Source organism: Salminus brasiliensis, chromosome 1, assembly GCF_030463535.1.
Source record: "Salminus brasiliensis chromosome 1, fSalBra1.hap2, whole genome shotgun sequence".
NCBI classification, from domain to species: domain Eukaryota; kingdom Metazoa; phylum Chordata; class Actinopteri; order Characiformes; family Bryconidae; genus Salminus; species Salminus brasiliensis.
The window spans coordinates 27,977,539-28,002,195 of NC_132878.1; the positions used below are offsets into that span (position 1 = coordinate 27,977,539).

At 41.5% G+C, this 24,657-nt stretch overlaps 1 protein-coding gene across 3 annotated transcripts in view; it reads left to right on the forward strand.

The window, feature by feature from the left end:
* Positions 1-21,327, forward strand: part of stard8 (StAR related lipid transfer domain containing 8) — an 85,634-nt gene extending 64,307 nt beyond the window's left edge. For all 3 annotated transcript variants that reach the window (XM_072676632.1, XM_072676631.1, XM_072676630.1), the window contains 9 exons: positions 1,317-1,490; positions 4,940-5,099; positions 5,231-5,429; positions 5,679-5,889; positions 9,844-9,955; positions 10,246-10,467; positions 14,329-14,546; positions 15,776-15,952; positions 17,578-21,327. In XM_072676632.1, coding sequence (XP_072532733.1) covers positions 1,317-1,490; positions 4,940-5,099; positions 5,231-5,429; positions 5,679-5,889; positions 9,844-9,955; positions 10,246-10,467; positions 14,329-14,546; positions 15,776-15,952; positions 17,578-17,695 — 1,591 coding nt within the window. In that variant the 3' untranslated portion in view covers positions 17,696-21,327. The remainder of the gene's footprint in view (positions 1-1,316; positions 1,491-4,939; positions 5,100-5,230; positions 5,430-5,678; positions 5,890-9,843; positions 9,956-10,245; positions 10,468-14,328; positions 14,547-15,775; positions 15,953-17,577) is intronic.
* The last annotated feature ends 3,330 nt before the right edge of the window (positions 21,328-24,657 follow it).

A 24,657-nucleotide genomic window follows, 5' to 3' on the forward strand; every position in this document is an offset into this window, starting at 1 on the left:
TTAAAAGCAGCAGATCAAGCACTGAAAGTCTGTGTTTAATCTAGAATGGAGCATGTAGCTGTTTGCTTTGAGCGTACACAATAATTGAATCCCATAGAATGGTTAGCAGAAATAACTATATATTACAGATCTAAATCAATTTAATGAAATTTGACTTTGTGGTCTAAATTAAAGAACAAGCTTCAGTAGTCATGGTTTGCCACTGGTTTGCAGTAAGAATAAAAAAGACCCAATACCAAGCCCTGGGGTACACCACCAATCATTCTATCTAGCTTTGGGAAGAGTTTTAAGTGCTGTGCTCGCTCTTTGTGTAAGCCTCAGTGTTTTGTTTAAGTTTTTTCTACAAGTATTGTAGTTAAAATCTCCTCCTAGTCTCATTATTTCTCCTAGACACGCTCACGTCCTGTTTGAGACCAGTGTAAGCAATTTTCTCCTGTTTCTGAAATTTAGCTCCTGAGAAACAACTCTTGGGTTTTCTCACTGTGATCAAACTGAAGTCTCGCAGCTGGCTGAATCTCTTTCTGCTCAGACTGATCTCTCCTCAGTCTCAGCTGAATAAGACTCATATAAGACAAGAGTGTGACCTTCCTCATTTCTTCTAAAGTTCTCTTCTACATCTCCGAGATCTTTCAGCAGAGCAGAAGGAGATCTCATGCTTCTTTCATTTGTGTCCAAAACCCCTTACTGGTAAGCACTGATGTTGATCTCCTCTTTTCTCCCCACCCTCAAAGGTGAATGTGAAATTGTATGAGCTGAGAGATGCAAAATCACCTTTCTGAAAGCGAAAGAAGTATGTGGACGGTTGTGGTAGAGTAATGTTACAGGTTTTTGCACAAATATGACTCAGTTCTCGTGAGAGTTGTCTTGTCCTTCACCAAAATTACATAGTGTAGCGTGCGGAGCTCGAAGCTCATTAAGCTATTCTTCCTAATTTTAAGCCAGTGGAGCATCACAATGACTTTTAGTGTAAAACGTTACGGGGAAAAACTATATAAGAAAGCAGTAATGCAATATCCTCAATATCCATTTTTGTATTTTGGTCACACGGAATGGTTTCAGACACACAGTTTTACAGCACATATATGACCTTTGGACAAGTCATCCCCATTAAACGAAATGCAACATTTGCATTACAAAAATGGATATTGAGGATATTGCATTACTGCTTTCTTATATAGTTTTTCCCCCTCCACCTCTGCCCTTCCATTTATTCATTTAAGGTTCTGTTCTGTTCTCTCTCTCTCTGTCTCTCTCTCTCTCTCTCTCTCTCTCTCTCTTTGTCTCTCTCTCTCTCTCTCTCTCTCTCTCTCTGTCAGGAAGTTGCGATGGCACAGCTTTCAGAACTCCCACCGTCCAAGTGTTTCCTCAGCGTCTCAGGAGATTAACCGTCAGTCTGCAGCTCAACTGAACCTGCTCCAGAAGTACAGCCTGCTGAGGCTGACCGCTATACTGGAGAAACACTGCGACATGGGCAAGCATGGCTGGAGCTGGTAAGAACACATATGCACACCCATACACACCAGGTTCTCATCATCATCCGGCTATATGTCCAAATGTTTGTGGATACCCTTCTAATGAAAGTTTTCAGCTGCTTTAAAAGATGCACCTATTATTGATACAGATGTGCAAATGCACACACACACAGCTTGCCTAGTCCCTGTAGAGAAGTACTGCCAATAGAATTGGATTATCTGGAACCTATTAGCACCATACGTAATACCAGGCATTGGCTAGTGGGGTATAAAGCCCCCCCAGCATTGAGCTGTGGAGCAGTGGAACTGTGTTCTCTGGTTCTTTTGGGAGGAGTTGAGGAGTTGAGGGAAGAGGTGTTGATCATCCAACATCCTGACGGCTAATCCGTTTGTCGCTAAATACCATCAAATCCTCACAGCAGTGCTCCAAAATGTATTAGAAAGTCTTCCTAGCACAATAGAGATAGTAACTCTACCAATGTAGATTTTAATACCCTTGATATAAACCACTACCACTATATGGACAAAAGTATTGGGGCAATAAATGCACGTGTCCCAGTATTTTTGACCATATTGTGCTTATTTATCTTAATTGCTAAAGCATCACTGAAATATAGTGTCTTGCAGATGTTTGGGTACCTCTAGAAATTTTTGTTACTGTGAATAGTTCAGGGAGAAGGTGAACTGATTTCCATGATGTTGAGGATGAAACCTATGAGCCCCATGCAAAAGTTTGGGCATGCCCCATTTCTCTATACAAGGTGGGCCAAGCTCGGACTAGTGTACTTGGTAGTACAGACTTGGCAAGTTGACTTGCAAGTACAGTCTCCAGAGGATGAGCGGATGCTGCATGCTCGTTCCGCAATTTAGAACAGCAGCGTAGTACGAAATGCTTTCTGGCATATTTGGCTGTCCCAAGTCCACACAAGTCATCTCCTGATACATCCCTGATGACATGGCCAGAGCAAGAATGCAGATTGAGAATCGGCTAAGGTCTCAGGCCTTAATTAGCTTGTTATGGCTATGGTTCGGAAAGGCCAGGAGATGCACATTCCAAAGCTTCATAAGTACTCTCACTCCCCAAACCTTGTCCCAACAATAAGCAGCCATGGGCTCCTCTGCTGTCTGACCCTATTTGAAAATTCAAATAATTGATGTCTACTAAGCAGGAGAAGGCTAGAAGAAGATAGCAGAAGTGCTGTGTCAGGTAGACATTTCCATTAGTTTGTAATGTGGTTAAGAAATGGCTGTTAACAGGAACAGAGATGGTCAAGTTGATGTCTGGATGTGTGTGTCTGTGTGTAGGCATGTGTGTAGTGGCCAGGGTTGTAATAGATTCACTTCATTCAGTATCACTCACAAAGAATCCATTATCTCTTCTGTCAGTTCCTTCAGGAACACACACACGCACACACACACTCACTCAAAAGGATCGCACCAAACATGTCTTGACAGAAAATAGATTCAATTTCCATTTTTAACCTGCTTTCCTTTCTTACCCCTCCTGATCCTCCTCCTCTTATCTCTCTCTCTACCCTTTTTGTTCTCTCTCTCCCTCTCGTACCTGATTTGCTCTCTCTGCTTTAACTGCGAGCTTTGATTCGCTTCGTTTGAGGGTAATTTTGAGGCTTTTATTCAATTACAAATGAAAATAACAGTTTTTTTTTTTCAACTCTCTGATATCAAACTCTGTTTGTTGAGTAGTTTGGTTTTTCAGCTTCTCTCTCAGCTGTTTCTGCACTACAGACAACACATTTTTATAAAAACAATAAATAAATAAATAATAAATAAACCTGATTTTCTTCCCTAAATAAAGCTTGCATTTAATAGCATATTTTTTTGTTTAATTAGTTATTGGGCCTTTATATGTATACACAATATGAATACGCAATAACCATTGAGAGGAATCATGACTCAGAAATCACTCTAAAAACATAAGATAGAACCACTGAGACAGCCCAGCACTCCAAAACTGCCCAAGAGAATGAGGATAAAATGCTGAGTAGAACCAAGGCTCAGAAAGGCCTTAAGAGCATGAGAAAGAACCATTAAGAAGAACCAAGAAGAATAATAGTCCTGAGGGCATGAGGGAGAATCACTGAGAGGAAGCACAGCGCAGATCTGAAAATGAATTTTGAGGCCACGCCCACTTCTTAAAGCCTCTGCATCGTAAAACGCTGAGGATACAAACTTAAAATTCTGCACAGTGTCCTCTGAGCAGTGTTGTTGTTTCCTAAACTTTAAAGTGATTTTTGAAATGGTCAGAAAGGACTGTTTTGGTGATTTCACCCAGATTGACCCAGCACTGACAGCAGGAAGTAGCTGTCTTGTTTATTGTGGCTAAAAGTAGGATGTGTCCTCTGCTGCCGGACCTCCATTACTTCTTTACTGATAGCTTTTGTTTTTCACTGACCAGGTCATGTTTGATGGTTAGTACCTGTTCCTGAAAGAAAGTGTGTGTGTCTGTGTTTCTCAATTGGATTCTTTGCAGCTTCTATCAATTGAAAAACGATGGATGGGTAGGGTTTGTGGGTGGATAAGTAGGGTTTGTGGGTGGATGGATGGGTAGGGTTTGTGGATGGATGGATGGATGGATGGGGTAGGTGTAAGGTTGGGTAGGGTTCGTGAGTGGATGGATGGGTAGGGTTCGTGAGTGGATGGATGGGTAGGGTTCGTGGGTGGATGGATGGGTAGGGTTTGTGGGTGGATGGATGGGTAGGATGTGTTGGTGGATGGATGGTAGGATGTGTGGGTTAATGGGTGGGTAATGTTTGTGGGTGGATGGATGGGTAGGGTTTGTGGATGGATGAGTAGGAGTTTGTAGGTGGATGGGTAGGGTTTGTGGATGGATGGATGGATGGGGGTAGGGTTAGTGGATGGATGAGGAGGGGGTTGTAAGGTGGATGGGTAGGGTTTGTGGATGGATGGATGGGGGTAGGGTTTGTGGATGGATGAGGAGGGGGTTGTAAGGTGGATGGGTAGGGTTTGTGGATGGATGGATGGATGGGGGTAGGGTTTGTGGATGGATGAGGAGGGGGTTGTAAGGTGGATGGGTAGGGTTTGGGCAGGTGAGGTTTGTTGGTGACTAATTAGAGTACAACACTTCATTAACACCTATAATCACATTACACTACTGTGAATAAGTTCTGAAACTGAACAACTGAAGTTATTGTCACTGAACACTGGGCCACACAGAACAACAATCCTGACTGGCTTAAGTACATTTGAGATTATTATAGGAACAAATCTGCTTATTTGAAGTGGATTTGTCTTTAGGTCTGTGATTAAAAAATATCAGTCAATAAATGTGGAGCGTTTCTGGATGGCAAACTGACTGAATTATAAAGGATTTTAAAGCTCTGAAATGTCACTGTGTACTTCTGTGCTTTTTGCTCGTAGTATAGCTGTGCGGTGATCAGTTGAAACTGTCTGTATTAGTGACTATACTCTGCTTTGTGATTGGATAGGGCGGTGCCAAAGTTTATGAAGCGCTCCAAAGGTCCAGACTACAAAGACAAGCATGTGTTTGGGGTCCCGCCATTCATGAACGTCCAGCGCACGGGCCAGCCCCTTCCACAGAGCATTCAGCAGGCCATGAGGTACCTGCGCAGCCAGTGTCTGGAGAAGGTACAGTCACTCACACACACACACACACACACACACACACACACACACACACACACACACTCACCCCATCACCCAGTCTCAGAGTATGCATCTGATTAGACATGTTCCTCTCCCTCTCTGTCTCTTTGTAGGTGGGAATATTCCGGAAGTCTGGAGTTAAATCCCGTATCCAGGCCCTCAGGCAGCTCAATGAGAACTCCCCTGATCATGTGACCTATCAGGGCCAGTCAGCTTATGACGTGGCTGACCTGCTAAAGCAGTATTTCAGAGATCTACCTGAACCCGTACTGACGTCCAAACTCACAGAGACCTTTCTGCATATTTACCAGTGTGAGTAAACACACACACACACACACACACACACACACACACACACACACACACACACAGGGAATCTCTCTTGCTCTCTCTGTCTCTCTCTTTCTCTCTCTTTCTCTCTCTCTCTCTCTCTCTCTCTCTGTCTCTGTCTCTGTCTCTCTGTCTCTTTGTCTCTCTCTCTCTGTCTCTTTGTCTCTCTCTCTCTGTCTCTCTGTCTGTCTGTGTGTCTCACTCTCGCATGCTTTCTCTTTCTCTGTCTAGTTGTTCCTGAGTGTCAGAGGCTGCAGGCGGTTCAGGCGGCCGTGGTTATTCTGCCCGATGAGAACAGGGAGGTTCTGCAGACTCTGCTGTACTTCCTTAGCGACATTGCATCTGCACAGGAGAACCAGATGACTGCAGAAAATCTGGCTGTGTGTCTGGCTCCATCAATCCTGCATCTGAACACATCCAAACGAGACGGAACCTCGCCCAGGTGTGTGTGCACAAACTATTTATTATTTATTTATTTATTATTTAATTATTTAGCCATTTGAAAATGCCATCTGCTGTTTATATGCAACAAAACAGCAGAACAAAGCCTCATTACTCCGAAATGATAACTTTCAAGAAGACGAGGAAAAAATACACTTTCAGTGTAAGTCAAAGTGTGCGAAGTCATTGCATCATTTGGAGCATTTCTGTTGGTCTATTCATCTTGAAATTTGGACATTATGTAAAGAGTGTCTGGCATCTGGCAAGTATTTCAGCATAAAGACCTGAGCTACTAAGAAACTGAGGTCCAAATTGTTACAGTGAGACGACTGTGTTGGTGCATCTCTCAGACTGCACCGTTTCTGGGGATCTCTCGGCCTCTGTGTTCCTCGTAATGACTTTGTTCACACTCTTCAGAGTCATATCCAGCTTTGTGTTGTTGGTCTTAGCTGGGGCACAATAAAGGACTGAATGGTAGCTAACTTTGAGACCGTCTAAAATATTAGATCATTCTCAAGGTGACCACTATTATGATAACCTGAGCTGTGTTGTGCTAATTCAGCTAGATTAGCAGAACAAATGAACAGACCCTTGGAACAAGCACTGTTAGAAAAAGCAAAGCTAGTTACAAGTAATATCATAACATACAGTAACTCAGGAACAAACCATTCTCTGAAGATCTGTTCCCTGTGATTCTCCTGTTCAGGAGAAAAAAAAGAGAAAACAGCAGGGACAGTTCCCTGTGATCGCTGTGATACAGACTCTCCATGGTACTTTTTATGTTACTTCAGCATCACTGTCAACACCATATCCAGGCTACTTCATTGTTGGTAACCATAACCTTCACAGATGTCCACCTCTCAGTGGAAACAAGGGAAAATGAGCACTGGTGAAACTGAGCACTATAAGATGAGAAATGAGCAATATGAAAGCACGCTTGCTAACAAGCTAACCAGCCATGGGTCTACTGTTTATACATGTATTCTGCAAAACTGTGTACTGACATGAAAGACTAAAATGGTGATCAGACATGATTTCAGGTGAACTTGCCCTTTAAAGGATCTACTGGAACTTCTTGTTGCCAGAAACCACAGATACCACCTTCAGAGGTCTTGTAGAGGGAGCATTTTTGGCAGTGCAAGGAGGACCACCAGCATATTAGGCAGATGGTCATAATTGTTTGGCTCATCAGATTGTATATAGGGTGAGATGTCACTGCTCTTATTTTCCCTCTTGACCAAAAGATGGGGCCAGAATCTCATATTGTGACATTTAACTAAATATCTGTTGTCCAATTGAGTATCCAATACATATATATATATATATATATATATATATATATATATATATATACGGGTTTATATATATATATGTATGTTATCAGTAGGGTCGGTGCAGCCCCACCCTAGTTCTGGTAATGGACTATTCCATGTTGTTATGTAGGAACACAAATGTGTGTATTCAGACCTGTGTGTATTCTGTATGACTGTGTTATTGTTAACATGACACGATCTCAATTACCAATGCAGTTCAATCCAAAAAACTTATCTGGAAAGACAAAGCTTGCATGGTTAAATTCTAGTTAATGAGGTCATCTACACTGGGCCTCTTGCTCTGTGAGCGTAAAGCCAAACGATTAAAGAGTCAGATTTGTGAGACATGTTATGAGAATCCCTGAATAGAGCATCCATGGGCCTTGTTCCTGCCCCCAAATCACTAAACCCACTCTTAGATTGTTTGTTTGTTTTTTTGAAGTGGACATGTAAAATTAGGCCTTTGAGGTAAGGCGTCTCCCCCGGTACTCAGTTTTTATCAGTTAGACTCAAAGTTGTTCACTGGTTCCTTGATCATTCTTCATCAAAGAACCTTAAGCGGTTCCTCCAAAGTTTCAAACTGACAAACCTCTAATAGTTCCTCAAGGATCCTATACATTAAACAGTGTATGATAAGCATCTGCACTCACCAGTCAATGCTATTCATACTGGTTGGTATTGTTTAGTTTGCACTGATTGTAATAATAATAATAATGATAATAGATACAAATGAATGCATATCATTGTATGTGATTATTATAATGTGATTATACATGTTTTTATTTTACTATTACTTCTAGTATCTTAAGAGGTGTCAGTTTAATTTTAAAGTCTGATATTTTAGCTTTGTATTTTAATAAAAAACATGTATTAATTTTCATTAATACAGCATTGTATAGATTCCCAACTGATGCCAGATTTATTATGGGGGCTTCTTGCCCTTGGTGGAAACCCACTGTTGAGTTCAGGTTCTCTGTTATAAGATTAGTGCTGTAAAATCAGGGTTCTCACAGTGTGCAGGTTTACCATCGCCATAATAGTCATAATCGGTACTCTGCCTCACTCACAGTTTTACAGTTTATCTTCACTCTAAATAGATGCTCTTCTAAAGGGGGGCATTTTCTCCCTATTTCTGTGTGTGTGTGATGTGTGAAAGAAAAACTTTTTCAAAAGTAGCACTCCTGAGAGATGGATTGGGATGAGGGGAGAGAGAGTGTAAAGTCTGTGTGTGTGTGTGTGTGTGTGTGTGTGTGTGTGTGTGTGTGTGTGTGTGTGTGTGTGTGTGTGTGTGTGTGTGTGTGTGTGTGTGTGCGCGTGTGATTCATTGTGAAGCGATGTCTCTCTGGCTCAGAGGTCGTCTGTATTCATTAGCTTACAGTTTACCCACGAGACCATCCATCTGTATTTGCAGACCAAATACACACACTAACACACACACACACACTTATATGTGTAAACAGTTGTTTACTTGTTGACTGTGTTGTTTGGGAGCATGGAGAGAGGTGTTTGTTTGATGGATAATTCCTCCAAATCCAACTCAAATTTGAATAATTCTTGTTGGCAGCCTTGGAAACAGATTGTGTGCATAATCCACCACCAGTAATAGTGTATATTGTGGTGAAAACTTGTTTGCTGTGTGTGTTTAATGTATCTATAGTGAAATACATATTTATGGTACATTTTCTGTGTTTGCTCAGCTCAGAGTTTATAGCTCTTTATCCCAGCCCCACATAAACTCCTCAACGCTGCTCCTACAGTTCAGACACTCCTCAACGCTGCTCCTACAGTTCAGACACTCCTCAACGCTGCTCCTACAGTTCAGACACTCCTCAACGCTGCTCCTACAGTTTATAAACTCCTCAACGCTGCTCCTGCAGTTTATAAACTCCTCAACGCTGCTCCTGCAGTTTATAAACTCCTCAACGCTGCTCCTACAGTTCAGACCCTCCTCGACGCTGCTCCTACAGTTCAGACCCTCCTCGACGCTGCTCCTACAGTTCAGACCCTCCTCGACGCTGCTCCTACAGTTCAGACCCTCCTCGACGCTGCTCCTACAGTTTATAAACTCCTCGATGCTGCTCCTACAGTTCAGACACTCCTCAACGCTGCTCCTACAGTTCAGACACTCCTCAACGCTGCTCCTGCAGTTTATAAACTCCTTGACGCTGCTCCTACAGTTCAGACCCTCCTCGACGCTGCTCCTACAGTTCAGACCCTCCTCGACGCTGCTCCTACAGTTCAGACACTCCTCGACGCTGCTCCTACAGTTCAGACACTCCTCGACGCTGCTCCTACAGTTTAGACACTCGACGCTGCTCCTACAGTTCAGACACTCCTCAACGCTGCTCCTACAGTTCAGACACTCCTCAACGCTGCTCCTACAGTTCAGACACTCCTCAACGCTGCTCCTACAGTTCAGACACTCCTCGACGCTGCTCCTGCAGTTTAGAAACTCCTCAACGCTGCTCCTGCAGTTTAGAAACTCCTCAACGCTGCTCCTACAGTTTAGAAACTCCTCAACGCTGCTCCTACAGTTAAACTCTTCATCCCAATACTTGTAGTTTTTGCTACTTGTGTACTTGTTTTGCTGCTTTTGTTTTTTGTTTATTTACTTATTTGCTTTTGTTGTTTTATGCTCCTAGGTTAATCAACAGGAAGGGAGGAGCCAAACCTGACCACAAGGACCTGAGTGAGAACATGGCTGCCACACAGTGCCTCAGTCACATGATCACTGAGTGCAAGAAACTATTTCAGGTGCACACATTTAATATTTAGTATTTAAACACACAGTTAGTATTTAAACCAGCATGACTTTATAGCGAACATGTTTTTGGGTTATGTTTTGTGTATGTAGTAAAACCCGCGCACACCGCTCTCTCGCTCTCTCTTTCTCTCTCTCTCTCTCTCTCTCTCTCTCTCTCTCTCTCTCTCTCTCTCTCTCTCTCTCTCTCTCTCTCTCTGTGTGTGTGTGTGTGTGTGTGTGTGTGTGTGTGTGTGTGTGTGTGTGTGTGTGTGTGTGTGTGTGTGTGTGTGTGTGTGTGTAGATTCCTCATGAGATGATGCTGCAGTCACGTAACTCCTATGTTGCGGCGGATGCCCAGCCCCTCCCGCTGCACGGGTTCGGGGTGAATGCTCGAGGCGAGCGAGTGGATTATCGCGCATATCTGCAGGATAACGTTCAGTGTTTAATCAGAGAGGCAGCAGAGAAGAACAAAGGCTGGCACAATTTGAACGGCCCAGATAACACTGAGCTTTCTTATAAAAAGGTAAACACACATTCTCGGAGCTTGACAAGACAATATTGAACTCTGCAAGGTCATCCTTTCACAGATCCACACACCTGGTCTAATACATATATATGAGCAGTTTTTGTTATGCACTACGTGTCCGAAAGTATCCCTTTCAAAGGAGTTAATTCAGCTACCTTAAGGTGCCCTCATTGCTAACACAGACTTTTAGTCACACACAGCTGCTGTGGTGTTCATAGAAAAGCACTGAACAATAGAATGAGACATTCTGGAGTGGCTGAGAGCAAATGTGCGGAAGGTCGGTGTGTCTAAAAATGAAAGTGTGCTAATGCCGAACTAATGATCCAACAGCAGTACCTGACCATACTGATGTTCTCTGGGCTGAATGCTATCAAATCCTTCTCATAGCAAAGTTCCAACATCTAGTGTAAAACATTCCCAGTATAGTTGAGGCTTTTAGGACAAACTCCCTCTTAATGTCTTCAGTTTGGTCTATGGACATACGTGATAGTGACGTATGTCCATGATGGTGAGTATGTGTCTATATATATATATGTGTGTGTGTGTGTGTGTGTGTGTGAATTTATTTTTTAAATTTCTTGCAGCTGGTTTTTGATCTCAGAGATTTCACCTACGAATGTTCATTGCTTATGCAAAGCCTCATCACGCACCAGAAAACGTGGGGTTTTTTTTTTGGCATTTAACGCTAATTAAAGATCCATAAATATAAAGTGTGTCTCCACATGGAAACATCTCTTATCTAAAGTAACTCATGTTTAGGTTAATGATTCTGTTTTATGTGTGGTTATTAGCCTACTTTTAAATCCTGCAACATCTTTCTCCTGAAATAACCCAGCTCAAGTGCCCCAGCCTGGCATCCACCTGCCAACAGCCGCAGCAGGTGGCATTTCTGACCACTAACAGGTGACTGCGTGGCATTGGCAAACTGCCCAAAACCTGGTGGGGAAAACGGGAGGGCTGGACCGGTGGGGTGCCAATTTTCCAGTGCAAGCTGGGTCATGGCACAGATTGGGTCTGATTTTGTGGAGCTTCAGCGAGTCACCATCAGGCACTGTAGAACAGCCTGCAGCAAAACCGCTCATGCCATTGATGTTTAGCATGTAAATTAAAGCCATAGTTCAGCCAGAAATCCAATTTACCCCACCAAAATGTAGTCGATCAGGCGGGACATGTTTGGTGTCCTCAAACCACTGGGGTCTTATGTTCCGGTGAATGAAGTTGGCCCTCAACTGAAAGCCTTACTGAACTGGTTTGGGGGAATTCTATATGTAGGATTTTAATGTTTGGGATTTAAATCAAACCAGCTTGAATGCTTTAGTGTAGTGCCATGACACACAGACACATACTCCTCCCTGTGGTTGGGTTTGCAGTAAAGATCAAAGGACCTTTTACTGAGCCTTGGGGTACACCACCCATCGTTCTTCACTTAGAGACTAAACTGTAAGACACTGGCTGTCTATTGGAAGAGCTTTCAGGCAGTGGCCTTGTACTTCATGGAAAAGTCAATAAGTTTCTCTAGCAGGAAGCCTTCAAATATAATTTTAAAGGTGTAGTCTGGTGGGGGGAAAAATCCATCTAGTGCCCAAATGTAGCTGATCAGCCAAAACTGAAGTCTGTGTCTTTAGTTTTGCACTAAATCTTTAAGACAAATGTTGCTAATGGGTAGTGGAAACTTGTGCTCCATCTGTTAATCAGCCTTTGAGACAGTTGGATGTAAAATCCCACATTTCATTTTTTTTTTTTGTCCAGACTATACAAACCATTGCATATTTGTCTATATATTGTTTTTTTTTTTTTGCACAATAAGAATTTTCTATATTCTTTAGTTGTTAAATATTCCTCTTAAAAGTAAAAGCATAATTGTTTTTTTTTATATTTTTAAATGAGTCTTACATAAATTGTTGAATTTCAAATGATGATTGATTGGTACTAACAAAGATTGGTGTGCCAAAAAGAATTTAAAAATCCCCACACCACTACACCAAGTCCATCAGCCTGAACTGTTGACACAAGGCAGGTTGCGTCCGTAAATTCATGCTGTTGCCACCAGATTCCGCGGAAATCAAGAATCATCAGACCAAGCTATGTTTTTCCTGTCTTCAGCTGTCTAGTTTTGGTGAGCCCGCTGCAGCCTCAGCTTTTTGTTCTTGGCTGACAAAAGTGGAACCGTTGGTGTTGTCCAATCGCCTCACCAGTTGTACAGAGTGGTTATCTGCGTTTGAGCCTTTCTGTCAGCTTTCTGACTGCAGTCTCTGATCAACATTCTGAATATGCTCTAGAGACTGCTGCTAATGAACATGTAAAAGTGGGTTTCTGTCAGGCTGACCAAATTCAATACACAGAAGTGAATACACCAGTAAAAAGCACAACATAATAACGGAACTGCCACAGTCCTGATAATTGTGGTCAGCCTTGTGTATAGTCGATATCAGGTGTACATCTGTGGGTAGAGCGTCTGATCCTGAGAGACCAGAAACTTAAAAATCAATTGCCTGGTCTCATCTGTTAGCTTTGGAAAGTTCATTTAAAATCTCTTAATTGCCTTTTCTGTGGAGAAGCACAAAGAAAAGTGGAGAGGGGAGTCTCAGTTCAGTTCATTTGACTTTAATTTGTGTGTTCTTGTCCTACAAACTGGGGCAAACAAGCAAATAACGAATGTTGTGTGGCCTGATGTTGGAGGCTTGTTTTACTGTTGCAAATTTCTGTAATAAGATGCAGTCAGTGGCATTATTGTATGTGTGTGTGTGGTGAGTAACAGCATGCTGTCAGTGTGCTTTATAGAGATTTGCTTCATAAATCCGCAACATGCTGACTTGAATTCGGTTTGAATGCTCCAGCTAACTTAATAGTGATATTCATGAATCATGTTTATTTGTTATGTTACTTGGCAACCATAGCCCACTGTTTCCATCTGAAGTAAGGAGTCTGAAGTTTTCTACTGTTTAAGGGACTTTGATCGTTAGGCTGTCGTCATCAGAGGGCGGAAACAGTGGTTGACTGATTTGCATAATCAGATGAAGCAGACTGTTAGATCGTGCGTACCTATAGCAGAGTTAAACCAGAGGAGGGCGCTGAAGATGCTGAATGGATGGAGCAAGATGCTTGACCGTCTGAAGGAAAAACAGTTGACAATTTCCAACAAGACTAATGTTAACCATCACAAAGAAAATTGTCATTTTTAATGCAGGGTGATGTGATTCATTATTTACTAACCCTTTAAGGTCTAAAACCTTGAAGTAGTTGCCTTTATGTTGTTCGATTCAGCACAAAAGCACCTTTTCAGTGATACCAGTTACTCAACTCCAGTGTTGAAGATGAGTAAAGTGGGATACAACAAAAAAAGACAGAAAATCCCAATGATCACAATGCAGTCATTTATCAGCTTGTTCACAAGCTGGAAACCTGTTTAACTCTGAACAAGGTCAAGAACTTTACACTCCTACTTCTGCCCTTGTGTGAGAGCTCTTACTAGAGAATTGCTAGGATTAAGCAGCTTTCAGCAAATAAATAAATCTGTGTAGCTTTTATCCAAATGTTTGTGGACCCTTCCTGTAGCTATTTTAAGTATTTTAAGCACCCGTTGCTGACACAGATGTGCAAATGCACACGAACACACACACACCTTGTCTAGTCCATGTAAAGAAGTAGTGCCAATAGAATAGGACTCTCTGGAGCAGATAAACATGAATCTATTGGCACTATGCCTAATCCCAGGTGTGGGCTAGAGGGCTATAAAGCCCCCCAGCATTGCGCTGTGGAACAGTTGTTTTTAGTGAGGAGGCCTTGTCGCTAGGTATGTCGCTAAATATGTACACATCTTTTGTGTTGCCCTGACTGCTGTGATTGGCTGTTTTGCAGGTTGGGGATGGGCACCCGATTCGCCTGTGGCGTGTTTCTGCAGAGATGGAGGCTCCGCCCCCCGTGGTGCTGCAGCGTGTGCTGCGAGAGCGCCACCTGTGGGATGAGGATTTACTACACAGTCGCGTGATCGAGACCCTGGAGAACAACACTGAAGTTTTTCACTACATTACCGACAGCATGGCGCCTCACCCACGCAGAGACTTTGTAGTGCTGCGGTACGTACACTACTTTATTCAGTTTCACAAAGACATTTGAATACTACAGAGCACTGGTGCAATTCACTGGTCCACCTCTACTGTTTTTCATGAGAAGTTTTGTAAAGGTTGGGAAATCAGTGGTCAGTTGGTGTGTTTACTGTAAAACTCTATATAACATTAGAATAAACCCTAATAAACATAGTCAGTGGTCAGTGAGTGTGTTTAGTGTAAAACTCTATATAACATTAGAATAAACCCTAATAAACATAAAGTCAGTGTGTGTGTGTATGTGTGTGTGTGTGTGTGTATATATATATATATATATATATATATATATATATATATATATATATATATATATATATATATATATATAAACATTAAAAGTCAGTAGTCTGAATGTGTTGCTGGTCAGCAAAATAGGGTTTTGTTCATTTTCACGAGCAGCACACTTTATTTACTTCAATGAAAGACATTAAATAAACTAGTCGTTGGATAGAATACTGGCTCTCCTCGGGAAGACTGATTATTTTTATTGATTCTAAGAAATGCCTCATATGTTCTAATAAATTCCCTGATAAACACAATATTGCACAGTATTGTGTATTTACATATGTTTGGTAAATTGTCAATATAATGTTTCAAACTGCCTCATTACAAATTGTCATCACACACAGCGCCACATTGTTTTTGGTTGTTTTTTTTTTCATATTTTGTGGATTTAAGGAAATACATATACCTAATCGTGAGAAAGATGAAGACGGGCTGCATTTTGTTCTAAATGAATAATCACAGCACCTGACCCTTTTTTTTCTAAAGTGTGTGTTTGATCCAGATACAAATCCAAAACACATCTTATTAAGGCTTTCCTTTGATTCCTACATGACACAGCAGAGGCAGGTGTGTTTGTTTTATTGGAGAAAACATCTGATCTCTGATATGATGAGAAAACCACTCAGCATGGACTGGACAATGTCTGAAGTTTTTTTTTTTTTTTTTCAGGTTGCGCGCGCACACACACACACACACACACACACACACACAATCTCATACAAGTGATGCCTGTCGTTGGGCAGAAATAAATCTTGTATCACTGTTTTTGTCTTTCTTTTTTTTTTTTTTGCATAAACATTTTGTTTCCAGCTTTCCTACTTTACAGTGTGTGACAATTTCATGCCAAAGAAATAAACACACATGGGCCGAAATCTTTCTTTCTCCTGAGTAATTGGTGTGTTTGTTTGTTCCAGACGTTGGAGCACTGATCTGCAGCGAGGTGTGTGTATTCTTGTGGCCTCTTCTGTGGAGCATGACAACGTGCAATTGGAGGCAGGACTACGGGCAGTGCTTCTGACCTCACGCATCCTGATTGAGCCATGTGGAATGGGTCGGAGCCGGCTAACACACTACTGCCGAGCGGACCTACGGTAAAACATGCACCAACACCACCACCTCCCTCCACTACAGCTTGCACAATTACACCCACACACTAGCAGACCTACAGTAACACACACACACACACACACACACACACACACACTCATCCACGGTTTCTGTCTGCTTTTCTCAGTGTGTTTCTATCTAGCACCCATTCTTCCTTGCTGAAGGCTTTAAGATTCTTGGACCATCTTGCATGCATTACTCTTTTGAGGTCTATACTAGTTTTGTGGTGAGGTTTTCTGCTGAAGATTCTTCCGTTAGAGTCACATTTTTGCAAGTGTTTCTGTACAGTAGTCCAGTCCACCACCACTCCGGAGTCTGCTAAATCACTGACCTAAAAGTCATCTTTAAGACTTCTCCTGCGGTCATCAATTATTTGGATTTTCAGAGTGCATGGCAGCTGCTTAGAGGAGCCTGTGGCTGCTGATTGTTGGGAGAAAGTTTGGGGAATTAGAGTATTTTTTAAAGTTATTATTTACATCACCTAGCCTTTCCTATTGGTGACTGTGAACAAGCCACAGTCCGAACAAGCTAATTAAGGTTGTCTAAAGTTCTCTATAGATCCTACATGTATTTTTGAAATCTACAGTGGACTACCTCAAGAGACACAAGCTAAAGGCCACAGCCCTCACGGTCTCCCCTAAACATGACCGAAAATCTGTGAACAGACCTCAAAAGAGCAGTGCAGAAAAACTACACAAGACTCTCAGAAGCCTTTTGCAAGGAAGAATGGGCAAAAATCCCCCAAACAAGAACTGAAAAGTCTGGCTTCACAAGCTGCACGGCTTGCCAGAGGGGTGTTATTGAGCATTGACCATGTAGAGTGCCTGAACTTTTGCTTCAGGCTCTTTTTTTATTATTTATTTTAAAACTGTAAAAGGTAGAAAAAGTGGTATTGCTTTAAAATATTAAAGAAATGTTACATTTTTAACTTGGAAATCTTAAGTCTGTATATCTGTATGTATATTCTTTCAGTCTGTCGCCCTATATACACAGTCATATGAGTATATTATGACCATCCCTGGTTTGGAATGAGCTCAACACATTCTTTTAGCTCCCCTTACTGTGTAACAGTGTCCAAACACTGTGTAGTTCTGTCTTTCCAGACTGTAGTCTATCTGTTCTGTCCATTTACATTGTTCTTTATTGGTCAGTACCGCACAGGCCCAGGATCATTTGTATAGAGTGTCTAATAGAGTGAAGAGTGAATGAGCACAGTGTTTAAAAACTCCAGCAGCACTACTGTGTCTGATCCACTCAAACCAGCGCAACACACACTAACACACCACCACCATGTCAGTGTCACTGCAGTGCTAAGAATGACCCACCACCCAAATAATACCTGCTCTGTGGTCCTGTGGGTTCTTGCCCATTTAAAGAACATGGTGAAAGGAGGCTAACAAAGCATTCAGAGAAACAGATGGACTACTGTCAGTAATTAAAGAACTACACAGTGCTCCTGTCTGGTAAGAGGAGCTGATAGAATAGGCCAAATTCATTCCAAACCAGGGGTGGTCACAATACTCTGATATGACAGTGTATAATACACTGTAATTATGGACTATTGCAGATTTAGACCAAGCTTTTCTTGTGTTTTGTTTGTGTCCTACAGGGGGCGCTCTCCTGACTGGTATAATAAAGTGTTTGGTCACCTGTGTGCGGCTGAGGTTGCTCGGATACGCGGATCATTCCCTGTACTGTCAGCCCGGGGACCTGAGACAAAAATCTGAGACAGCGGAAAAACAAGAGGAACTGCAGTTTACAACTGGAGTAAATGTTACACAGCAGTATTACCCACCCGAAATTATCCATTACGTTTGACGTGATTGTTGACAAATGAAATTTACTGATCCAGAACATCTGGGCTAAGGGGCAAGTTGCGTAAATGAGATTTTCTGCCGATTGAGGCTGGTGCAATAGACCATTGATCATTCAGTAGTCAGCGCTGTCTAGCCTAGAGTTTAATCATGCATACCTTTTTGCGTCCTGAATGTCTCTGCATCTTCTGAATTATGATCTCATTAAAGAGGTGAAATATGGATGTTGCTACATACTATGCAGCGTGCTGAACTGGCATTGTAAACCTGACCTTACCAGCATACACCAGACAAACCAAAGAGCTCTATCTAATGAGATTAGTTAAGTGTCCTATGCTGCAGTTGAGTGTAGTGTAAATAGATGGTGGTGTGTTATTACAGTGTTCAGTAGCCAAATCAGTGTGCGTAAGGGTTAGCTTAGCTTGTAGCATGGATATAGCATTGTCCATATTTCACTTCCTTAAATAGCTGGTAGTTTAAAGGATCCGGAGATATTTAGGCGGGGGGTGTAAGTAAGACTAAACATAGGATTTTAATCAAAGTGTTTACCTCAGGGTGAGATGGCGGAGATTTTAGAGAGAAATCCCAATATGGACAGGACTACAGCGGTCGGTTGTGATGTCACAAGTGAGGATGACGCAGTGACGTCACTGTTGAGGATGGTGTCATATGATATGATGATGTCACAGCGGGCTAGTTGTGGCGTGATGATGTGACAATTGCGGAAATCCTGCGGCACTTGAGATTGCTGAGACTCCTGCCTCAACCAGCCACTCAGCATGCCCCTTTTAATATATGTATGAATATGTTAATGCTCAGAACAGTTGGAGTTCTAATGCATACAAAATATACATAAGGAGACACCTGGGACTGGCGCTGTCTTGCCAATTAACACAGGCTGTGTGTGTTTGTTCTTTCATTGGTTTCTGTTCTAGCACAGTTATGAGTCCAGCAATGAAACATCCGGAATATGCCTCAGACGCTTAGGTGTGTTTGAGGATGGATTGATGCAGTGAATCTGGCTTTATCTGCAGAGGGGAAATGTGCTGACATTGCAGCAGGTTCATTCATACACACACACCTGCTTCAGCACTGTGACTGCAGCAGATGTTCTGAGCGAGCGAGCGTGGGTTTGGGTTTGGGTGTGGGTGTGTCTGAGTGCTTGAACAGCGTGTTTAGACTACAGCATAGCTCAAACATACATGCTAATTTTGCTGGTAATGACTGTACAGTATTAGCCACCAATTAGTTTCTGATTAGTTGCTGACCATTCACTTCCATGTGTCATCAGCAACTTTGGCATGTTTGGCTCGTTCAAGGACATTGTGGGACGTCCGTCACTTTGAAAGGGAATCCATTGCACAGTTACCTCTCAATGCGCTCTCCTCTCTATGTGTGTGTGTGTTGCCATTTGGCCTTACAACTCAGGCGCTAGGTGCTATCTTAATAGAACTAATGAGTCCTTCTATAGAAACTGTTGCTCAGTTGGACAAGCTTTACAGAGTACTGGTAATAAATAATCTCCTCCAACCCTAATGAGAGACTGTATCAGTCTGGTTTGTGTTAGAGTCTCTCACTAGGGTTGAATATTAATAACACTCTAAATGTAGGTATTGTGATATAAACTGAGGTGTGTGTTACAGTCTCTCATTAGGGTTGAATATTAATAACAGTCTAAATGTAGGTATTGTGATATAAACTGAGGTGTGTGTTACAGTCTCTCATTAGTGTTGAATATTAATAACACTCTAAATGTAGGTATTGTGATATAAACTGAGGTGTGAGTTACAGTCTCTCATTAGGGTTGAATATTAATAACACTAAATGTAGGTATTGTGATATAAACTGAGGTGTGAGTTACAGTCTCTCATTAGGGTTGAATATTAATAACACTAAATGTAGGTATTGTGATATAAACTGAGGTGTGTGTTACGGTCTCTCATTAGGGTTGAATATTAATAACACTCTAAATGTAGGTATTGTGATATAAACTGAGGTGTGAGTTACAGTCTCTCATTAGGGTTGAATATTAATAACACTAAATGTAGGTATTGTGATATAAACTGAGGTGTGAGTTACAGTCTCTCATTAGGGTTGAATATTAATAACACTAAATGTAGGTATTGTGATATAAACTGAGGTGTGTGTTACGGTCTCTCATTAGGGTTGAATATTAATAACACTCTAAATGTAGGTATTGTGATATAAACTGAGGTGTGTGTTACGATCTCTATGGTATTTATTTGTTTATTTACTTATTTATTTTTTATCAGTGTCCTGTAAAGCTTGTCCAACCTAGTAACAGTAGCTATTCTCATTCTGATTATAAATGTGTTTCGATGGATCTGAAGCACACTTTTTTTTGTTTTTGTTTTGTTTTTTTAATATGCATGTGATATGCTTGATTGTGAAATACGCAAACCTGGCTTGTTAGTGTTCATTCCCAGGAGTTATTCTGTAAAATCCTCATCTGTTAATGTCGTATTTATCTGTGTTCTAATGTGTACAGTTTTACAGCTCAGTTAACTAGTGTTTTCTAGAAGAGCAGCAAATCAGTCGTTTCTCTGCACATTACAGGTTTTCTCCTCTCTTTTTTTCTCTTTTGTCTTTTTCTGCTTTCTCGTGTCTTCCTCCTTTCCTTCTCTCTCTCCTCTCTGTATCTGTCCTTTGTCCTTTCTCTACTTTTCTCTAGGCAGGTCTTTCCACTATTTCCTCCTATAGTTTCCTATAGTTATCTTTTTTTATTTAAATTTTTTTCCCTTTAAAACCCCTCCGCCCTCTCCCTCCCCCTGTTGTGCTCTGTATTACTCATGTGACATCATAGACTTCCTCTGTGCTCTTCAGGGCTTAAAGTGTGTGTGTGTGTGTGTGTGTGTGTGTGTGTGTGTGTGTGTGTGTTCTGTATTGTATGTGGGCATTATGTCTTATCAGTGTTTTGTATTATAAATGTGTAAAATACGGAGAAGCTTTAACAGAAGTTGTTTTTTTCCAATGTGATCCAATCTGTCAGTTGTGTGTGTTCTTTGTGCCTTTATATACGTATAATGTGTGTGTGTGTATGTTTGTGCGCGCGTCACTTTTGTATTTTTGTGCCTTTACACACATGTGCCTTAAATTGATGAATTGAATCTCGATGCAGTTTGTGTTTCTGTGCTGATCTGAATTCAGTTCTCCTGTCCAAACCTCTCAGCTCAGAAACACTGCTCTTCATGTTTCTGTGCTCCAGCCTTGACGTCTCACTTTAATTTATTTCTGTCATTGCTCCTCCCAGATATTAATTTCCCAGTTTCACAAAGTAATAAATGCTTAATGTATGAAATTCTATATGAAGTTGCTTAAAAAATAGCAAGGAAGTAATGTGTTGTGTGGTTAATCCCTGCTGAACAGTTTAACTGTTGTGAAGTTTCTTTCGCAAAGTAAGAGGTTTGTCTCTTTGTGTGTATCTTATTCCGTCTTGTCGCTGTTTGTTTTGGATCACCTCAGCGATGTGTGTGTGTGTGTGTGCTGAGGAAATGAATAAATCCCTTTTTCAGCAAAATCCAAAACAGAGGTGTTTTTTTCTGTCACCTTTACTTCACAGAATTCTTCCTGCTTTGTATTTCTCCCTCCTCCCCTGAGAAAATTACAGGCCACCTGCTGTGGGCCCAGTTTCTCAAAAGCTTGTTATTGCTAAGACCGTCTTAACCACTTTATTAGAAACACCTACCTTGTGACTCCACTCACTGGCCACTTTATCAGAAACACCTACCTTGTGCCTCCACTGACTGGCCACTTTATTAGAAACACCTACCTTGTGCTTCCACTCATTGGCCACTTTATTAGAAACACCTACCTTGTGCTTCCACTCACTGGCCACTTTATTAGAAACGCCTACCTTGTGCTTCCACTCATTGGCCACTTTATTAGAAACACCTACCTTGTGCTTTCACTCACTGGCCACATTATTAGAAACACCTACCTTGTGCTTCTACTCACTGGCCACTTTATTAGAAACGCCTACCTTGTGCTTCCACTCATTGGCCACATTATTAGAAACACCTAGCTTGTGCTTCTACTAACTGGCCTCATTATAAGAAACACCTAGCTTGTGCTTCCACTCACTGGCCACTTTATTAGAAACACCTACCTTGTGACTCCACTGACTGGCCACTTTATTAGAAACACCTAGCTTGTGCTTCCACTTACTGGCCACTTTATTAGAAACACCTACCTTGTGCTTCCACTCATTGGCCACTTTATTAGAAACACCTAGCTTGTGACTCCACTGACTGGCCACTTTATTAGAAACACCTAGCTTGTGACTCCACTGACTGGCCACTCTATTAGAAACACCTTGCTTGTGATTCCACTCACTGGTCACTTTATTAGAAACACCTAGCTTGTGCTTCCACTGACTGGCCACTTTATTAGAAACACCTACCTTGTGCTTCCACTCACTGGCCAAATTTATTAGAAACACCTACCTTGTGCTTCCACTCACTGGCCACTTTATTACAAATACCTAGCTTGTGCTTCCACTTATTGGCCACTTTATTAGAAACACCTACCTTGTGCTTCTACTCACTGGCCACATTATTAGAAACACCTACCTTGTGCTTCTACTCACCGGCCACATTATTAGAAACACCTAGCTTGTGCTTCTACTAACTGACAAAATTTATTAGAAACACATAGCTTGTGCTTCCACTCACTGGCCACATTATTAGAAACACCTACCTTGTGACTCCACTCACTGGCCACTTTAATAGAAACACCTAGCTTGTGATTCCACTTGCTGGCCACTTTATTAGAAACACCTAGCTTGTGATTCCACTTGCTGGCCACTTTATTAGAAACACCTACCTTGTACTTCTACTCACTGGCCACATTATTAGAAACAACTACCTTGTGCTTCTACTCACTGGCCACATTATTAGAAACACCTAGCTTGTGCTTCTACTAACTGACCAAATTTATTAGAAACACCTACCTTGTGCTTCCACTCACTGGCCACTTTATTAGAAACACCTACCTTGTGACTCCACTCACTGGCCACTTTATTAGAAACACCTAGCTTGTGATTCCACTCACTGGCCAAATTTATTAGAAACCACTACCTTGTGATTCCACTCACTGGCCACTTTATTAGAAACACCTAGCTTGTGATTCCACTCTGGCCAAATTTATTAGAAACACCTACCTTGTGCTTCCACTCACTGGCCACTTTATTAGAAACACCTAGCTTGTGCTTCCACTCACTGGCCTTCTCCACTCCTCCCCTGGGGAACTCTAAGTGCTCTGCGCCCAGTTTTGCAAAAGCTAGAGTGTTTAATGTAATGCTTGCTGGGAAAAAAAAAATAAAAAGTGATCTTTGTGCAGAGGACTTCTACACTTTTTAGTTTTAGTGTTGACTTTCTCTTTATATCCATTATAGAGAAAAACACCTTCACCAGGTAAAGAACAGATGGAGCATTTGTGTGGGTGTTGGAGATGTCATGGTTTATTAAGGAAGTCTTGAAGAAACCTGGTTTTAATATAGAACAAACAGTGTTTCTACATAAATACAACCATTGATTTTGTTCATATTCCATTAAGATTCTGGCAGGTTTAAGTCCATTGTCTATCAGAAAATGGCACAAATAAGAGTAAATGGATCGAAAACTCCTATCAAATTCAGATCATAAAATCTCTTATATGAACAGACGCTGTTGTGGGGTGGAGGGACAGTTTACAGTCTACTTTCCACACAGTTTCTCCACTCGTAAGTTAATCTCCCCATCAGAAATAACTCAATAAAATGATGGCATGATTTTATTGCTGGTGAAATGTCTAAGGGTTAATAATTATTCAGTGCATATATGGCAGTATTGTCCCTTGTAACTCCAGCTGCTTAGCCAGTAAAATACATTCTTTTATGCTTTAAATTGTTTGAGTGTTATCACTGAATGTCTTTTTAGAGTTAAGCCCTAAAAAACAGATCTGGATGGTTGCATTACTGTAATCTTGAGCTTTTCTTGAATTTTGGGTTCGAAAGCCTCTTAAAGCACTTTTGAAGTTAATTCAAAAATAGTTTTAAGTGACAGAGCAACCTCGAGCTAAGTGCTTGGCCCTGCAGACCTCACTGACCCTTGTTCGGAGGTGGATTGACTGCAGGACGGCTTTTTCCAAGGTTATTTTCAGGCACTTTGACCACCCGATCACATTTCAATTCCTGAAAGAGCCGAGGAAATGGCTTTGGGCTTTGAGGATTTATTTCAGTTCGAAAACCTCTTCCTTTCTCTTGAGGACGGCTGCTGTTGGAAAATGAGGCCACATGGAGAGAATAGCACTATTTTTATCATGCTAAGATCACTCTCAATTTCAGAAAAGCTGTCTTGAATATATTGTCCCTAAATGAAATCATCTAAATATCAATGTTTCATTTTTATTCAGTGCTGATTTCCTCAGGAGAAATCCCACTATTTAATCAAAACACTACAGTTATTCCTGTCATGTCCTGTGCTTCCCTTAAATAGGCAGTTTGATTATCAAACACATGAACACAGTATTCATGTGTCAGCTGATAAGGGTTTAAGTGTATTTGATCATTTTGCACATTTGCAGCTCCTTTATTACAACCCACAACTTGTGCTTCCCTGACTGGCCTATTTATTAGAAACACCTACCTCATGCTTCCACTGACTGGCCAGTTTATTAGAAACCCCCTACCTTCAGTCACTGACCATTTATCAGAAAACCCTGCCTTGTGTTTCCACTCATTGACCACTTTATTATAGAGGTGTTTTATTCCTGGCCACTTTATTAGAAAAACTTACCTTGTGCTTCCAATCACTGGCCACTTTATTAGAAACACTTCCCTTGTGCTTCCACTTGCTGTCCACTTTATTAGAAACACC